Here is a 20,000-nt window from a genome sequence, read left to right on the forward strand (position 1 = left end):
TGTACGTAATTTTCTCCCTGATATAAATAACACCTGCAGCTGGTGTTACCTTTGGAATTTTTATCGAAGGCCACTGTGTGTGTGTGTGTGTGTGTGTGTGTGTGTGTGTGTGTGTGTGGTGCGTGTGTGTGCGTGTGTGTCCTTTTTTTTTGTGTGTGTGTGTGTTCGTTTTTTGTTGCCTTGTCGTCTGCGGTGTTACAGCTGCGTTACTCTCAAATTGCTGATCCCAATTTCTACATATAGAGCCAACACGGGGGTTCGTTTCAGTTGCTGTATAGTCCACACGGAACAATCATGTCAGGTCACCATGAGGCCACACACAAGAGGAGACCTTCGGACTACTGCTTGGTTACATACTTCGACGGCTGTTCATTAGTGTCAGGTTTTTTTTTTTTTATAATTCAGCATACTGACGACGATAATCTTTTGGTCGCGTTGCCAGACTGAACGAGCATCACCTTGGAACCGAGTTTCAGTTTCGGTTTCAGTTTCTCAAGGAGGCGTCACTGCGTTCGGACAAATCCATATACGCTACACCACATCCGCTAGGCAGATGCCTGACCAGCAGTGTAACCCAACGCGCTTTGTCAGGCCTTGAGCGCACGCTTGTATATATTTGTGTGACTGTCAGGGCAGATTTCTTTTTTTTTCACATTATTTTGCCAGAGGACAACACTCTCGTTGCCATGGGTTCTTTTTCAGTGCGCCAAGTGCGTGCTGCACACGGGACCTCGATTTATCGTCTCACCAGGGAACGCGGAAGAAGAAGATTTATCATCTCACCCGAAAGACTAGACGCTCAGTTTGATTTTTCCTGTCAAACTTAGGAGAAAGGGAGAGAGCGGGATTCGAACCCACACTCTCACGGACTCTCTGTATTGACAGCTGAGCGTCTTAACCATTCTGCCACCTTCATCTGAACTTGGAACTGAAACTGCAACCACGTTCTGACGACAACTGCCCCATGAACCCTCCGACACTGATGATCATGAAATCGAATAATCTGAGGTCATCACGACAGCAGGGCATGACACGATATATATATATATATATATATATATATATATATATATATATATATATATATATATACTACAGAATCCGAGATAATGTTCCCATATTTCATGATTGATGAAGGATGAAAAGGTGGTAACAATGCTGCTATGGGGCTCCGCAGGGGGCGCAACTCTGTTGTCACCAGTGGTGTACGTCAGTAGCGGATGCAGCCGAAATTGTGTGCTTCTGAGCGTATGTAAATCAGTTGAATGATTTATGTATGTATATATTTGTGCTAAATAGGATCTAACTGTATGCCACTACACCAAGCATCTCCTTTTAAGGACAACAAATTGTCTTGTGATTGTGATTGGTTAGGATGGGAATTACGTCACAAGTATGTATTCTACGGTGGTTCCTTTCATAATGTATACTTCGGCACAACCAGGCCTACGAGATGATGCATTTGAAATCTACATTGGCTCCCCATTGAAGCGAGAATTAAATACAAAGTTGCGTGTCTCTGCTATTCTGCTTTCCACTCCGTAGGACCTACATATCTTTCTGACCTTATCAGTGTTTACACTCCCACAAGAAATCTCCGCTCTTCCTCTGACTGTTACCTTTTGAAACTTCCTCGTGTCAATACAAGAACCTATGGTGAACGTTCTTTCTTCTTTCCTGCTCCTCACATCTGGAACAACCTTCCTCATCATATCCGTGCATCTGATTCTATTTCTGCTTTTCGCTCATCACTAAAGATTCATCTTTTTAAAACCTATCTATAAGTACTCTCGGGGGGGGGGGGGGGGGGGGGGGGGGGATGAATGTTTTATGTTACTTGTAATATTTTTCTTGCATGTAAAGCGCCCTGACCTCTTAGTGAGAAAGGGCGCTATATAAATGAACATTATTATTATTATTATTATTATTATTATTATTGACTTGTGTGTTCGTAGTCTTGCAACACTGTGCCGGCTCTGACAAACTCAACTCTGGAGCCGGCCATGGGTCGCAAAAATTGCATGGTGATAATTACTGTGCCTCTGACTGGGATTCAAAACCTATGTTCTCCTTAAGCCCTTATTCAGTGACGTTGACAGCTCTTTTTTCTTTTTTCTTTTTTTTTTTTTGTGCAATAAGGTTGTCTTACGCAGAGATTGAGAGCGCCACTCTGTCATACACGGTGTATCTTAGTCACTTTGATTACCACATGTGGTGTGTGTGTGTGGGGGGGGGGGGGGGGGGTGGCGGGGGAGAGGGGGGAAGAGTTGTGAGGGACGGGCACTGTCACTGAGGAGCCTAAAAACAGGAGAACGAAATGAGGTCAGGTCAGGCTTAACAAATAGTCTCCCCTTTGATAGACACTTTTATGGGGCTCACGTCCCATCTGCTGTCATGTAAGGTTTGATATATAAAAATTTACGCTCTCCAAGTTTTCCCATCACCGCACACCTATTTTCTTTACAAGCATCTTTGTATAGTCATGGTTCATTTCCAGAATAACGGAAGCATAGAAAGGATATGAGTGAGGGGGGGGGGGGGGGGGGGGGGGGGGGGGGGGGGGGGGGGGGGGGGTATGGGGGAGGGGTGTGAAGGCGGTGGTAGTTTAACCCTCGCATCTTTTTTTGCATTTCTGCATTCTCTATCAGTGTGCATGTAAGATGGGTTTTTTTGGGGTTTTTTTTGTTTGTTTTTTTGTTTGTTTGTTTCTTGTGTAATTTTGACAGGTGTTATATGTGCAGATATTCTGTTCGTGAATTTTTCAAGCACTTTTGAGATGTATGGAAACTGTGTACGTGTTGATGACATGGTTGTTGTGATTGGTATCAACAAAGTTAGTAGTTTAACGATACGACTGTCCAGCAGTTGAAGGGAGAGAATGCTTGACACTAAGGTGCCAACATGACGTTTCCATTCATCACTTACACCCCTTTCATTCTTTCACTTCCACCTTTCCCTTGTTCTTATTCTTGTTCTTGTTCTGCTTATAGTCTAGCCGATCGCACAGGGCCATATCAGGACTGTCATACCATGCAAATGCTCAACCGCGTCAACACAAAACTGTCACATTTACAACAACCAAAAACAAAACAAAACAAAACAAAACAAAGCAAAACAAAACCCGCTTAGACAAACCCACAAATCACAGTTCATGACACAGCATCCCAACCATTTAACTCCTTATAGCAAATAGGACTAGGCCATGCTGAGGACGTCAGCCATTCCGCCTGATTTATCATCCCCATATTACAAAAAGAAAAACAAAATCGTAAAAAAAAGGAAAACAATAACAAAAATACTTCAAAGCCAAACAAAAAATGCCATAAAGGCAAATAACACTGCAGAATGGGCAGCTAGTGCCCATCCCAGTGTTAACATCTCACTACCTAATCGCCAGAGCAAAATAGCACAGATAGTAGTACACCACAGACTGCAGAAAAGAGAAAACAGTGTCAAGGCTTGGTTAAAAAAAAGAAAGGGGAATGGACTGGGAAGGCAGAAAAAGGAGACAACAGTGAGGAAAAAAAAAAAAAAAGAAGAAGAAGAAGAAGGAAAAAGAAGGCAGAAACAAAGAGAGTGATAGAAAAGAGGAAATTCCTAGCACAGAATTTCCAGAAGGCGGGTATGCTATTTATACTGAAAGACCCCCGGCATCTCCATAGAGGGCACACCTTTCCCTGCCGTATGGTACAGTATGCCAGTATAACTCACATTACTTCGTTTATATTAGTCTGCATAATCTTTTTCCGTGGACGTGTGCATGTGCAGACCAGAGCGTGCACATACACCCACCCACGTTCATGTATTTTTGCTTCCTTCGATGAATGCTTCTGAATCGATTAACACTTTCACTGCCAAACTCGCATTTAGAGGGAGGACCCATGTCACTGATGGTTGACAAGATCATAGGTCTGTTATCCATGAATCTGCTGCCCTTTATATTCGGTGGTAGGATAGGCCACATTTTCTACACATCACAGGGGGAATCCCCAGCTATTATTAGACACCATCATATTATTTTCTGTGTTTATAGCACAAGGGAATTTTGCACTCTAAACTGACTGGCGGTGAAAGGGTTAAAAGATTATTTTAACATTTGAAACTGCATGTTTTCTAAGAACTAGTAAAAACCTATCCTTCTTGCTTTTTTTACGGTGTCAGACATTTCACTTTAAGGAAATCTTTTCTCACACCAAGGTACAAATCATTTAAGTCTCAATTGATAACAGGCTTATCTTCTGCCAAAAGGAATTAATTCTAACAAGTTATAAACTTTAAAGGGAAGAGCAATACTCACACACGGTACATACTTTCTCGTCACAATTGTGTCACGAAAGAAATAAAACGACAGCTCAAAGAAAAGACGTCACTTGTGACGAAGATTGATGTAAGACCGCGTTTTCTCACCTCCTGTTTCATCTTGACTCCAATGTCAAAACGGCAAGAACTCCGAAAAACGAAGACGAATGTGGTTGTGAGCGTGATTAAACGGCCCACCCCTATGTAACCCCACCCCCCCCAGTCCGTCTCCCCCAAGCGTGTTAAGATAATTATGTCGTCACAGGAAGTCCACGTTCGCGATTGAATCAGATCAAAAGCGATCCGAAATCTCGGCGGCAGATCCCGCAACAACAACTGGCGTTTACCGTTTGATACATGTTCACATCTCCGTTGTCATACCGACGGGCACAATAGCTGAGTGGTTAAAGGGTTGGACTTGCAATCTGAGGGTCCCGGCTTCGAAGATCCTGTAATTCATGTCAGCGTTCGGTGGGTTATGGAAACCAGAACATACCCAGCACGCACACCCCCGAAACGGAGTATGGCTGCCTACATGGCGGGGTAAAAAAAAGGTCATACACGTAAAAATCCACTAATGTACCTACGAGTGAACGTGGGAGTTGCAGCCCACGAACGAAAAAGAAGAAGAAGAAGAAGAAGTTGTCATACCGGCAGTATTCACACCCGCCCCGCCCCCCCCCCCCTCCACCAACCCCCTCTCCCCCCAACTCTGCTGGTAAGTGAGTCAGAGCCGGATTTCAAAATAAACATGGCGGAGACTCATCGACCGGAAGTTGTCGCAAAAGAAACCAACAACAGAAAATAGAACAAACATACAAGATTAGCAGGCGTAAAATATACAATATCTTTCGTTTAGATGTTTTCCCCACATCTATAAAGACAAACACAATGATAATACATGCAGGCTATGTATATATATCTTAGCCCATTTATCATTTGTCAACATTAACTTTCCCAAACAGCATTGTGGCACGCCGGTTAACCAAATTTGCTAAAACGCTGCGTGTGTGTGTGTGTGTGTGTGTGTGTGTGTGTAGGCGTGCGTGCGCGCGTGCGCGCGCGCGTGTATGTGTGTGTGCAGCAAATTCAGTGGGAATCACACATGATTTATGAAGGTTTTTCCTGTCTTGTCACCCATAACTTTCCACGGCAGTTGGAATTCGAGACCCACAAAATTGTGTGTGTGTGTGTGTGTGTGTGTGTGTGTGTGTGTGTGTGTGTGTGTGTGTGTGTGTGTGTGTGTGTGTGTGTGTGTGTGTGTGTGTTTGTTTGTGTGTGTGTGTGTGTGTGTGTGTGTGTGTGTGTGTATGTGTGTGTGTGTGTGTGTGTGTGTGTGTGTGTGTGTGTGTGTTGGAAAACAAAGGACTGATAGGTGGAAAAGACGCTACACACACGCGCGCGAACGCACACACACAAACTGACACATATGATATTTATATGACGCATTCTCTCTCTCTATGCACACACACACACACACACACACACACACACACACACACACACACACACATATATATATACATATAAATGTGTGTGTGTGTGTGTGTGTGTGTGTGTAGATAGATTATGTGTGTGTGTGTATATATATATAGATAGACAGACAGACAGACAGACAGATATTTAGTGACAGGTGGAAAAGACGCAACACACACACGCGTGCGCGCGTGAACGCACACACAAAAACACACACAGAGATATATAGATAGACAGATAAATAGATAGATAGATATAAAATCCTTATGTGTGTTGGACAGCCTGAAGAAGCCCAAGTACAATTCGACAGCTTGAGAGGAACGATATAAACTCCGCGTGCAAACATAACCTGACGTTTTGTTCAATCTCTCTCTCTCTCTCTCTCTCTCTCTATATATATATATATATATATATATAGTATGGGGCTGAACTTTGGGGCCTTGATGATGCTGCACGTCACTGTGAGAAAGTTCATTTGTTTGCATTGAAGAAAATGTTAGGGGTTGATTTAAAAACACCAAATGACCTTGTTTACGGAGAAACTGATAGATACCCAATTTATATTAACTCTGTACTTATTTGTATTCGTTACTGGATTAAATTAACAAAAATGAATGATTGCAGGTTGCCACGGAAAGCTTATGCAATGTTAACTGACTTGGATGCAAAAGGTAAAAGAAATTGGGTTTCAAAAGTTCGTTGTAAGTTGTATCAGTTTGGTTTCGGTTTTGTATGGGAAAATCAAGGTGTGCAAGATGTCAGATCATTTTTGTGTGACCTTAAAGATAGACTGATTGCGTGCAGATGGCAAGAGTGGAATTTTCATGTGAATAATAGTGATAGGTTTTGCGTATATAGGACATTTTGTACTGGTCATGACGTTAAGATTTACCTGCGTATGAGCTTAGACAGACACTTAAAATTTATTATGACAAGATTTCGTTTTGGTATTTCAGAAATTTCTCAGCATTATTATCGTTACAGGAAACATTCTGCAGTTGATTTAATGTGTCCGTTGTGCAAAAGTGGAAATGAAGATGAGTTGCATTTTGTTTTATGTTGTCCTGCTTTAACCAGTTTGAGAGTACGATATATCCCACCTGCTTTTTATAGATATCCCAGTCAATTTCGTTTAAGTCTACTTCTAGCATCTGAAAAAGAAAGCGTCATAAGGAATTTGTCAATATACTTGTACAAGGCATTGCATTTCAGATCTGTTGCAACTTCATAATTTTCTTCAGTGGCTGTGTTTGTTTATGTATTGTACCCCTTCATGAGGGGCAATGGCCTTTATATGAATAAAACATCCGTATCCGTATCCGTATCTCTCTTTCTATATATATATATATATATGTGTGTGTGTGTGTGTGTGTGTGTGCGATTTAATCTGATGGCACATTGTTTCATGCAGATTTAGAATGCTTAGGGGGGGGAAAAAAGGGTGCCAAGATTTAGTTTTGCTTCACTCACTCAGACAGTACTTTCCACGCTCGGGTACTGTCAAAGTCAGCTTTACGCTTTTTATGAACTGGAAAATTCTTCCGAAAAATTCAATGTAAGTTAACCCCAGCAGAAGAAGCAGGAAGAGACTCTAGCTCTTTCTTTTTGGAAGCCGGGACCAGACTGCTTCCAATTCAGTAGTGGGGCAACCATCCCCAACCCGGCGGGTCCCCGGGTGGTGGATAGGGGGAACGGCCCTCAGATATGGGGGTTAGCTGCGATATAAGTCAGGCTTGCCTGGCCGAATAAGCAGCCCTGGACCAACTGGCGATGTTCCTACCAGGACGGGGTGGGTCAAAAGGTGGCACTGTTGTCCTCACTGAAATACCCCATGTGTCCTATGACGGGTTCATCATGCGGTCAAGAGGCGCGTTATAACCTCTAGCCCCGGGGTGGGACCCTCGGAGAAACAATCCCCCCCTGTGCTCACAGGGCAGGACGTACGGGCCATGAGCTAAGGGTGAGGCACCCCAAAAGAAAACTCCAGCTGAAGACGGCGGTATCGGGCCACTGGCGCAATTAAAACCACGATACCACGCATCCACGCTCCCATGATGAAAATCTTAAGGCGTCGAATAACGTCTTCTTCTTTTCCCATAACTCTGTGAAAAGAGTTAGTCATTGGGGCGCCGCTCTGGGGCCGTATTCAAGAGAACATCGTGCCTGAGGGTAAATGTGTACCTGCAGGTAATCTGCCTGAGGCAAGGCAAACTGCCCGAGGGTAAGCAATATCCAGTATTCATGAACACAAGAGTCTACTCACGTGTCTACAAACCCCGAAGACAATTTACCCTTACTTTCTGCCAAGGGTGGCTGCCCAGAAGCAGAGGTAAATATAGCGGATCCTTTTGCAGCATTTTTCTTTCTTTCTTTTTTCTTTTTTTTTTCAAAGGAAAACGGGCGCGCTTTATGGATAGCACGTGTTTTGCGAACTCTCTCGACAATGTTCCGAGCTGTCGTGTGATGAGAAGTGAAACTGAGAGCATGCACAGACGGAATCTTGGGATTTACAACAAAAAAAAGAAGAAAAAAAAGAAAAAGACAATGGGTTAGCTGTCTGAGCGAACGGCAGTGTGTATGAAGGTAACTTATCCTTCAAGGTAAACTGTACCCGCGGGTCCCAACCATGTCAAAGATAACTTGCCTGAAGGCAAAATGAATTTTGTCTTGAATACGGCCCCAGAAGAACTATTCACCAGATTCCTTCAGGTCTGCCAGTAGCCTATCAAAGCCAAAGCCTCTGCAAACAGTCTTCCTGTCCTTCTTCTTCTTCCTTCGTTCGTTCGTGGGCTGCAACTCCCACTTTCACTCGTATGTATGTACACGAGTGGGCTTTTACGTGTATGACCGTTTGTACCGCGCCATGTAGGCAGCCATACTCCGTTTTCGGGGTTTTTTTCGTGTTCATTCTACAGTAGTTATTAGTCCACCCCCCTTTCTTATTGTCCGCCCTCAGCAGTTGCTTGAAGAATTGTTCTGGCGATGTCATTTGATCTTGTTGCGTGGTGACACCATCGTGGTTCTTGTTTCTTAACTTTTGTCAGGAGGAGGAGAAGATCTAGGAATTGCACCTAATATACAGACTTTATAGTTTGACAAGGAGCCTAGGTGACCGCACTGTCAGTCCGTTGAGAAGTTGTCTACTTACTGGTGGTAATTTCTTAACTGTTATTGTGTATCTTTGATGAAATCGTGTTATGCTTGCCCCCACGACATGCCAAATGTTGTGTCTTGATTTATATCTGCCAATAGTTTATTTACCAAAGTTGTTACAGGAAAACAGTGCAGTGACACGTAGCGCAAACTTGCTGTGGAGGCACACACAGGAATGTGAGCATAACTAACGCCGCGAGCAAATGAAAGCTTTGCCGTGAAGCAGTCATCGTAGCCAGCTGAGCGCTCGGTTACATATATGAAGTCACCGCTTCGTGCTTTACTAACACGAGTAGCAAAATGGCTGATTGAACACTTCCACTGGCTTCAGTTAGCAAAGGGGCTCAAAGAAGACATGCGCTATCCACCTATTTTTAGAGCAGTGGCAGTATGCCTGTCCCCACCTCCTGGCTCTCACTTGAAGTTAACCCCCCCCCCCCCCCCCCCCCCCCCCCCGCCCTCCCGCCCCCCTGTCCTTTCGCTCTAACGTTATTCTCTGCTCTTATCTTTGTTCCGTTTCAGTTTCAGTTTCAGTAGCTCAAGGAGGCGTCACTGCGTTTGGACAAATCCATATACGCTACACCACATCTGCCAAGCAGATGCCTGACCAGCAGCGTAACCCAACGCGCTTAGTCAGGCCTTGAGAAAAAAAAAAAAGAAAAAGAAAAAAAGGTGAATAAATAATAGATAAGCTTACATAGATAAATAAATAAATAAATAATAATTATGATATGAACAAAAAGGTAGTAGTAATGATAATAATAATAAAATAATAATAATAATAAATAAATAAATAAGACAACAATGATGATAAATAAGCAAATAAGTGTAAAACATGAAGACACACATTCACACATACACCCACACATGCATAACAGATATGCACCAAACATGCAGTTTCACAGATATGAAAGCACAGTCAAATACATATAAACGTACATGAGCTCCAACACACACACACACACACACACACACACACATTAGCCTGCACCTCCTCTACCCCCCTCCTCCACACACTCATTTCTAGTCTATGTATCGCAGCTTCCACGGCACACACACACACACACACACACACACACAGATGAACGCTTACTTGTACAAGCACACACACGCAAAAGCCCACTCGTGTACATACGAGTGAACGTGGGAGTTGCAGCCCACGAACACAGAAGAAGAAGAAGACCCCCGTTGTCTTTTCCTTTCTGTCCTCTCTCTCTTATCGTCTTTGACGAGTGATCAGACCTGAAGTGGCCCTTTTGAAGTCGGCTTGGCTTTATGCTACATGGTTTGATTTGATTGCATCTCCGTTGTATCCCTGAAAACGGATTATGGCTGCCTACATGGCGGGGTAAAAACAGTCATACACGTAAAAGCCCACTCGCGTACATACGAGTGAACGTGGGAGTTGCAGCCCACGAACACAGAAGAAGAAGAAGACCTCCGTTGTCTTTTCCTTTCTGTCTTCCCCAGTCGATCCGTTCACATGTAGATGTTTTTCACAGGCATATTCTTCTGCAGTTCTTGACAGTTCTTTTTAACTGCTTTACTGTGAGGTTATAAGTGATGAGATCGTAAACATTTGGGTGGGCACCAGCTGAGCAGTCTGCTGTGTTGCTTGCCAGTGTGATACATTTTTAAAATGATTTTTGTGCAGTTGTGTGTGTGTGTGTGTGTGTGTGTGTGTGTGTGTGTGTGTGTGTGTGTGTGTGCGTGCGTGCGTGTGTGTGTGTGTGTGTGTGTGTGTGTGTGTGTGTGTGTGTGTGCAAATGTGTTCAAGTTAGAAAATATTTTCTTATTTTAATACGGAGGGAAAAGAAGCTCGTGCCACAAGCAAAACTTAGTTCATTTATCCTTGTGCATTTAGCGATATCGTAGCACATGTCGATTTGTTGAATGTTATATATTTCGTGTCTCACGTGTTTTTGAGGACAGACAGATTTATTAGCATGTTCTTATCGTCATGTAGGTTTTGGATGTCATACAGGGAACTTTCTTTCATATCATTGTTGTGGCCCCTCTCGGTCAAGTGGGATTCAAGTATTCAAGCAAAGTAGGTCTGGGTCTGACTGCCCATGGCAGTGTGCATGCGGTATTCTGTCATGTGTCTCCTAAGTCCTTAATCCATTGACGGCTGCTGACACGTATGCTCGTCAGTGAAGAGCTGTGATCTGAGACAGGCAGAGCTTACAGGTCAGGATGTCAGTCACAACTCTTCTGTTTGGACTTCTTCCGACTGGGATAGGATTACTTTTGTTCATCAACAATAAATGACACCACTTATCAAAAGAACTCTAGACGGACGGGCGCAATAGCCGAGTGGTTAAAGCGTTAGACTTTCAATCTGAGGGTCCCTGGTTCGAACCTCGGTAACGGCGCCTGGTGGGTAAAGGGTGGAGATTTTCCGATCTACCAGTTCAATATAATAATGTTGCAGAACCTGCTTGTGTCTGAACTCTCTTCGTGTGTACACGCAAGCAGAAGATCAAATACGCACGTTAAAGATCCTGTAATCCATGTCAGCGTTCGGTGGGTTATGGAAACAGGCACATACTCTGCATGCACTCCTCCGAAAACGGAGTATGGCTGCCTACATGGCGGGGTAAAAACGGCCATATTCCTAAAAGCCCACTCGTGTTCATACGAGTGAGCGTGGTCGTTGCAGCTCACGAACGAAGAAGCAGCAGTAAAGAACACTAGATACAGTGACTGCATTTAAAATTCGTGCCATGCTGGTCTCTCCTCACCAAGGCTTGGCAGTCAAGGGGTTAAAGATGAGAGGTCATTCGATGATACTGACCTGAGCGACTGGCCCTGGAGTCTCCTGGTATGAAGGGTTGTGTGATTGTGAAGGTCATGACCACTTTTCATCGTTCTGGCATTTTGTTCTTTTCTGTGTTTTTTTTTTTTTCCTTTCTCTTTCCATGGTAAAAGAGAGTTTCTGGGAAAAGGAGACTGCAGAAACGATGTTTTGGGTGGAGAATATGTGTGTGTGTGTGTGTGTGTGTGTGTGTGTGTGCATAGCATGAACGTATACATGCCAAACAAAAACATGACAGTGACAACCATTCACACAAACACGCAGGCACAAATCAAGAATCAGACTGTGAAGAAGAAGAAACAATCTGTATTTTATTTTTCACTTGCTTTCTTTGTGAACATACGAAAGATTGCGTCCAATTTTCAATTCATTAAAACTTATGTCCGATACTTTCCGTTGACATTCAACAGGCTATGAGAGCACAATTATCAATCAATGTTTGGTCATTTCTGTCACTATAAGACTCTTCGTGGAGACGCCCGGAAAAAAAGTTGACAGTGAAATTCCATGGTTAACTGTTCCATGGTCTTAATCAAAAGATCTTCAGATTAACAAGAGTTTCTTTTAAACAAGATCGAATGCATTTTGTTTTCGTCTGTTTTCAAATCCATATGATAGTTTCCTTTTTGTTTTTGTTTTTCGTATTTTAATTCCTTTTGTTGTTGTTGTTGTTGCGATATCCGATAGATTGCGCATTGTTCCAAAGAATTTGTGCTCCTTTTAAACAAACGTGAACAGTTCGTTGAGACAAAGACGAGAGAATTTAAAAAAAAAGAAAAAAAAAAAGAATAAAGAGTTGTTTTTTGGTATTTTTCGTTAAGACTTTTACATGGCTTTGTAGCCATTTGTGAGCAGCGCACAGCACTGCTGTAGTTGACTTGTCCTCGACTGCCTCGCTCAAGAGTTCTCTGAGGCGAGTTTTCAATTGAACTCCGTAACTTCTTGGTTGCCTTGTGTTCTTCGGGTAAGCCTGCTAGCACGCGCGCGCGGCTCTGCCCGACACTTCGTCCTCTTTATGTGTCCACGTAAAAAAAGACCAGCTCCGGTCCTCCACCACCGAACCCCCCCCCCCCCCCCACCCCCCGACCCCCCGCCCCCCACCTCCCCTCCCGTCCACCCCCATCCGAGTCCCCAACCCTGACCCTCACCGTCATCTCTCCACAGGAGAGTCAGGTAATGTTGCTTCCATTCTCCGACACACGCCATGAGACAGCGATGGTTTGACTCCGATTTTCGTAGTTTATGTCTTCTTTCTTTTGGAGAAAAGTAATTATATGGAGAGAAACAGAGACAGTGAGAGAGAAAGTGGCAGAGAGAGAGAGAGAGAGACACAGACACAGACAGAGAGAGAGAGAGAGAGAGGGATAAGGGCACAGATGTAATGTACACACACATTCAAAATCATCATGTCAAAATAAAACTTCCAGATCTGGTTAACAGTACTGGAATAATGTGGAATTCAGATGTTAACGAGCTTGAAGATTAAATACGTTTGTTCATTCTCCCTTTTTAAAAAATAAAATAAAAAAAAATAAAATAAAAATTAACAAAAATCTTTCTAAATGTACATAGCTGGAGAGATCTCGTTTCAAGATGTGCAAAGCTTGGAGAGAGAGAGAGAGAGAGAGAGAGAGAGACAGAGACAGAGACAGAGACAGAGACAGACACAGAATAAAAACAACGTGGATGAACTGTGTGCTGGTGCTTGCTACCTGATAACAACAACATGAGTACCAGTACAGATCCAAACCCTCTACCTAACCTAAATGAGTCCCCCAAGCTGACTTTACATCGGCGCGCCAGCACCACCCAGCCCCCCGCCCAAACCCCCAAGACCGCCCCCGAGCGCGGGCCCCATACCGCCTCCCAAAGCGGCGTCCAGCCCCCCGGCACCCCCGCCGCCGCCGCCTCCCATCGAGTTCATCATCATCATCATGGGCCCCATCAAACGCATGCCCTCCGCTCCCGAGGAGGCCAGAAGCATGGGCAGCATGGCGCTCATCTCACCGCCGCCCCCGCCGCCCATGCCTTGCATGGCCATCATCATCAGCGGCATCATCATGTTCTCGCTGCCCCCTCCCCTCATCAGCAAGGGCAGCATCATGTTCATGCCCATGCCGCCGCCGCCGCCACCTCCTCCACCCTGGTTCATCATCATCATCATGGGCAACATGTTCTTCATGTCCATGCCGGTGCTGGAGCCCAGGAGGAGGGGCATCATGCTGCTCATGCCGCCCGCACCCCCGCCGCCGGCCCCGCCGCCCATCTGGTTCATCATCATCATCATGGGCAGCATGCCCAGCTCACCGGCGCCCCCTGCCCCTCTGGCCATCATCATGGGCATCATGCCGGGCATCATGCCGGGCATCTGACCTGCAACACACACACACACACACCACAGCACACACACACACACACCACAGCACACACACACACACACACACACACACACACACACACACACACACACACACACGTCAGCAACAACATGATGCGTGTCAACAACAACAACAACGACGACGCACAGACGTCAGCAACAACACACACACATCAACAAAATATGTACAATGGGCCGACGACATTACACATGTCAACAAGAACACCGGCACGTCAAGGAGGCCAACAACAACAATACATACACACATGTCAACAAGAACACTGGCACGTCAAGGAGGCCAACAACAATACATACACATATGTCAACAAGAACACAGGCACGTCAAGGAGGCCAACAACAATGCATACACACATGTCAACAAGAACACAGGCACATCAAGGAGGTCAACAACAATGCATACACACATGTCAACAAGAACACAAGCACGTCAAGGAGGCCAACAACAACAATGCATACACACATGTCAACAAGAACACAAGCACGTCAAGGAGGCCAACAACAACAATGCATACACACATGTCAACAAGAACACAAGCACGTCAAGGAGGCCAACAACAATACATACACACGTGTCAACAAGAACACAAGCACGTCAAGGAGGCCAACAATAATACATACACACATGTCAACAAGAATGCCGGCACGTCAAGGAGGCCAACAACAATACATACACACATGTCAACAAGAACACAAGCACGTCAAGGAGGCCACCAACAATACATACAAACAAGAACATAGGCATGGCAAGGGGGCCAACATCCTCTGAATGCCACTGATCAAAGTTCGGTTTGTTATACGGAGGTGTCAACGTGTGCGGACTGATCCATATACGCTAATCCGTATCTGCCGCTATCTGCGTACATGGTGCTGGTAATAGCCATTGCAGTATTAATTGCAACTGTTCTAAGTGGATTTGATGATAGCAACAATGTGGCTTTGGTCATTCGGTTGTATAATAATATTTCTTCGTACCGCCATACTATTTATATATCTTCTTTTTGGTTTTTTTGTGTGTTTTCTCCTAGCCCTCGCCCCTCCCCCCCCCTCCACCCCTATCTCTTACTATTCATCGGTCAGTCTCCTGTTGTGTGTGTGTGTGTGTGTGAGTGTGTGTGTGTGTGTGTGTGTGTGTGTGTTCCTTCATCATAGTCCTTCTGCAGGACTATTAATTCTCTCTCTCTCTCTCTCCTCTTCTCTCTCTCTCTCTCTTCTCTTTCCCCTTTCCATTAGATATATAATTATTATGTGTGCTATTGTAACTGATGTAGATTAGCATGGGCATATTTGGAAGAATGGGACACACACACACACGCCACAAAACAACACAAACACACACACAACAAAAACCAAACAAACAAAAAACAAAAAAACAAAAACAAACAAAAAAAACCCCTCAGGTGTTGTGCCTTACCATCGGCACAAAACCATCGTAATGATCAGGCCTTGAGAACTTAGGTTTGTGGAAAACATCAACATGTAAGTGGTGTGATGGCCTAGAGGTAACGCGTCCGCCTTGGAAGCGAGATAATCTGAGCGCGCTGGTTCGAATCACGGCTCAGCCGCCGTTATTTTCTCCCCCTCCACTAGACCGTGAGTGGTGGTCTGGACGCTAGTCATTCGGATGAGACGATAAACCGAGGTCCCGTGTGCAGCATGCACTTAGCGCAAGTTAAAGAACCCACGGCATCAAAAGGGATGTTCTGACAAAATTCTGTAGAAAAATCCACTTCGATTGGAAAAACAAATAAACTGCACGCAGGAAAAGATACACAAAAAAAAAGAAGACAAAAATGGGTGGCGCTGTAGTGTAGCGACACGCTTTCCCTGGGGAGAGCAGCCCGAATTTCACACAGAGAAATCTGTTGTGATAAAAAAAAGTACAAATTCAATAAATACAAATACACATAATAAAGATAAAATAATATAACTAAATAAACTTGTAAGCTAATGTATTCAAATATAACAAGATGAAAAAAAATGTAAGGTATGCGTAAGTTCAGAAACAAAAGAATCTGTTCGCCATTAGCGATATTAGATTTTTTTTTAAATGATGAAAGGTGGTGGAGGTGGTTGAGGTTAGGGTAGGAGTAGGTGTGTGTGTGTGTGTGTGTGTGTGTGTGTGTGTGTGTGTGCGCGCGCGCGCGAGCACGCGTGCTAGAGCACAGTAACAATGCTAACAACAGCAGTCACCTACAAAAGTCTGCTGATTTCAGATCGAAAATATACAAATCATAACAAGGGAAATTTCTGCTTTGAAAAATGTCAATGGTTTTCACTGTGCTAATGTCAAAAGCCAGATTCTTCGTAGCCAAAATAGGAACGTGGGTATTGAAAGTCTGTACATTCTTCTATCGGTCAGCAGTAGTGTGAGACAACAGTATGACAGGTCCTGTGCTGTAGACTTGATGATCCAAATCGTCCGCCTCCGTTTCTTGCCCTCCCCCCCCCCCCCCCTTCTCCATTTTCTTTTTTGTTTCTTTCCATTCATTCATTCATTCATTTATTCATTCTTTCTTTTTCGGTGTTATTATTGTGTTACCTTTCTTTCATTTAAAAAAAACCAACAAACTTTCTGTCCTTCCTGTCGTCTGCTGTCCCCCCCCCCCCTCGAACTCCCCTCTCACCCCCTCCCTCCCCCATCCCCGCCCCTTCACGCGCGCCGAGGAGTGACGTTTCCTGTTCCTGTGCAACTGGCGGCTGCAGCGTGACGAATGTGAGGCTCGAGTCATCGCCCTTAATGTAAATGTCCGCGACCCGAGCGCCCCTGGCGTCACGGCTCTCTGTGTGTCTCCCTCAAAAACAGGGCCGCCTTTTGTTCTGTTGCGGGGGGAGAGGGGGGGGGGGGGGGGGGGGGGGGGAGCGACAAGCGAGGTAATCATGATTTACTTTCAGCCAGGCCTGTCAAGTTCTTCCACAGATTGTCGTGTGGTTTTTAAAAACAGATTATTTTACATCACTTCCGGTGTTGTTGGTGTACATGCCTCCCCCCCCCCTCCGCCCCCCTCCCCCTTTGTGCGGGCATGCGCACGCGCGAGTTTTTGCACGTAATTTTGTGAACATTTTAGAATATCCAGTAATTTAATAAATAGATAATACGACTTCTTTGAATAAACGTTTTTGCCACTTAATTACTGATCAATGCTAAGCGTTCCTTTTGTTATGCAACTGTTTTCATAATCATCTTTTTGCAAGATGATGGTATGTCTGAAATACTGCTTCTGACTGAAGAATAACGTCATGATTCATATTGTGTGTCCTGTTTCATTAATTAATGTTTTCAAACGAAACGGTGAACTTCATATGACGTAGCCAAACACTGCACCGCCTTTTTTCTTTTTCTTCTTTTTTGTTTTTTGGCCACCCTTCCTTCTTACACCCCTCACCCCTCCAGTTCCGGACCCCCCCACCCCACCCCGCCCCCAGGCCCCCCCACACGCCTCCCCCCTCCCCCATTCATTATGAAGCAAGCGTCATCAGATGACGTTGCATCCGACAGTTGTATATTTTCCACTTTTTTTTTCCTTTTATTTTTTTGGATGGATGTTTATGGATCGTGTATTATCTTGTCTTCTTTTTCTCTTTGTCCTCTGCTCTCTCGTAAACTTGTCTTTGTTCTCGTTCTTACCTTCACTCGACAGAGGTCATTTGGAAAGTCGGCGTTGGCTCATAAATCAGTATTATAAAAACATAAATTAAAAAAAAAAGAACCAAGCGGTTTAAAAACCCCAAATAATTGTCCTCCTTTTTAAAATTTTTTTTTTACTCTCACACACACACACACACACACACACACACACACATATGTATATATATATATATATATATATATATATATATATATATCCTGTACGTCTCTGCCTCTTATGCAGACTTAGAAAAGAAAACTAAAAAAAACTTTCCCCCCAAAGCCACCCTCGAGTAGCCATCTCTAAGAGAAAGAAGCTGGCTGGTTTCATTTTTGATTCACTTGTGTAAACAAAGTGAGTCTATGTTATAACCCGGCGTTCGTGTGTGTGTGTGTGTGTGTGTGTGTGTGAGTCAGTGTGTGTGTGTGTGTGTGTGTGTGTGTTAAACTTTAACATTGCCATTTTCTCTAGAAATACTTGGCAATACCAAATTTGGCTAAAACATTGCTGGAAAAAAAACCTCTTCAAAGTCATACCAATAATACGTTGTAACTCTCCCCGAATTATGCCGTATTTCCGGATCATTAGCGGTTTATTTCGTTGAGACGCATCCCAGAAACACTACATTACCACTTCCCAGCTGCCAGAATGTATGGTATGTTTGGAAAGACGGCATAGCCTCGTTTCTCGTGTTCCGAGTCGCAATTAAAAGAAAAGAAATATAAATTCTGAACAGAACACATTCAGTCAAACTAACTACACCATCAACGTGTTTACTGCATATATATATATATATATCCTTAAGTGGACACTGAATTAACTGGAATGAACATAAAAGAAAAATCGAATCGATCGTTTCTTTCAGTTTCGGTCAGACTTTGTCCACTGGTTTGTGCAGCTCTATAGAAAACAGCTATGTGTTGCAGTGTGCTTGAAGGGGTGGCAACGTCACCTTAATCTCGAGAGATGAAAAAAAAAGAAAAAAAAAAAGAAAAGAAAAGAAACACAAAAAACGTTTTTTTAAACAGCATTATTACGTCTAATACAAGCACATGACATCACATGCACTGGTAGTGGAGGGGATAAGACGGCTTGCTTTCGAACTGAATATAATTCATGATTCGATCCCGCTTGTGTGTGTGTGTGTGTGTTGTGTGTGTGTGTGCGCGCGCGCTCGCGCGTGTGTGTGTATGTGTGTGTGTGTGTGCGCGCGCGTGTGTGTGTGTGTGTGTGTGTGCGTGCGTGCGTGCGTGCGTGTGTGTGTGTGTGTGTGTGTAATACAGAAAAACAAATTCACGATTTTTTCCCTCGTGATTCCTTTACTGGATAAAGCGCGAACCACAAGTGAGACTTCAAGGCTTTGCCTCTTGTTCAGCCTTATATAAGTTCAAACGCTACATACTGTTTTGTGGAAGTACCCTGAAACTGACGTCACTTCTGTGTGACGTGGACTGTCAGAGAGCAGACAGAGTGTTTGACGCAACTCATATGTTGGATGGAGTTATCTTGCTTGGCGTTCAGACCGATAATAAGAAATCATTGTTCTAGAAATAGATGGACAGCTCACTGGCCAAGAAAACTGAAGCCAACTGGACGCCATATTGTTACACGTATCCGGCCGCCAGTCCGTTGAGAAGTCGTCTGCTAACTGGTGGTAGTTTCTGAACTGTAACCGTGTATCTTCGATGAAACTGTGTTACGCTTGCTTTTGTTTTCTTTTGTTTACGTAGCGCAAACTTGCTGTGGAGGCACACACAGGAATGTCAGCTTAACTAACGCCGCGTGCAAGTGAAAGCTTGCCATGAAGCCTGCTGAGCGCTTGGCTACATATATATGAAGTCACTGCTTCGTGCTATACTGACACGAGTAGCAAAATGGCTGATTGAACACTTCCGCTGGCTTCAGTTAGCAAAGGGGCTCAAAGGAGGCATGCGCTATCCACTTGTTTTTGTTAATGCGCTATCCACCTGCTTTTTTGGTTTTTTGGTTTTTTTTTTTTTTTTTTAATCAGTGTAAAAAATGTAGGACGAAGTGTTCAGCATGCTTTCTTCCATACATGTTCCTTTTTGGGGTTTTTGTCTGTCTGTCTTTGTTTCTTTCCTACCTTTTTGTTTTTACTTTTTTTCCCCTCCATCCCTTCCTTCCTTCCTTCCTCCCTTCCTTCACCCCCCCCCCCCCCTCTCTCTTCTCTCTCTCTCTCATAACCCCTTTCTTTCAGACAACTTTTCCC

At 44.1% G+C, this 20,000-nt stretch overlaps 1 protein-coding gene across 1 annotated transcript in view; it reads right to left on the minus strand.

The window, feature by feature from the left end:
- Positions 1-12,037: 12,037 nt before the first annotated feature.
- The window catches only part of LOC143279358 (uncharacterized), an 11,357-nt gene continuing 3,394 nt past the window's right edge, over positions 12,038-20,000 (minus strand). Inside the window, exon 3 of the mRNA XM_076583378.1 lies at positions 12,038-14,119. Within this exon, the coding sequence (XP_076439493.1) occupies positions 13,533-14,119 (587 nt within the window). The 3' untranslated portion in view covers positions 12,038-13,532. The remainder of the gene's footprint in view (positions 14,120-20,000) is intronic.

This window comes from Babylonia areolata, chromosome 2, assembly GCF_041734735.1.
Source record: "Babylonia areolata isolate BAREFJ2019XMU chromosome 2, ASM4173473v1, whole genome shotgun sequence".
Lineage (NCBI taxonomy): Eukaryota > Metazoa > Mollusca > Gastropoda > Neogastropoda > Buccinidae > Babylonia > Babylonia areolata.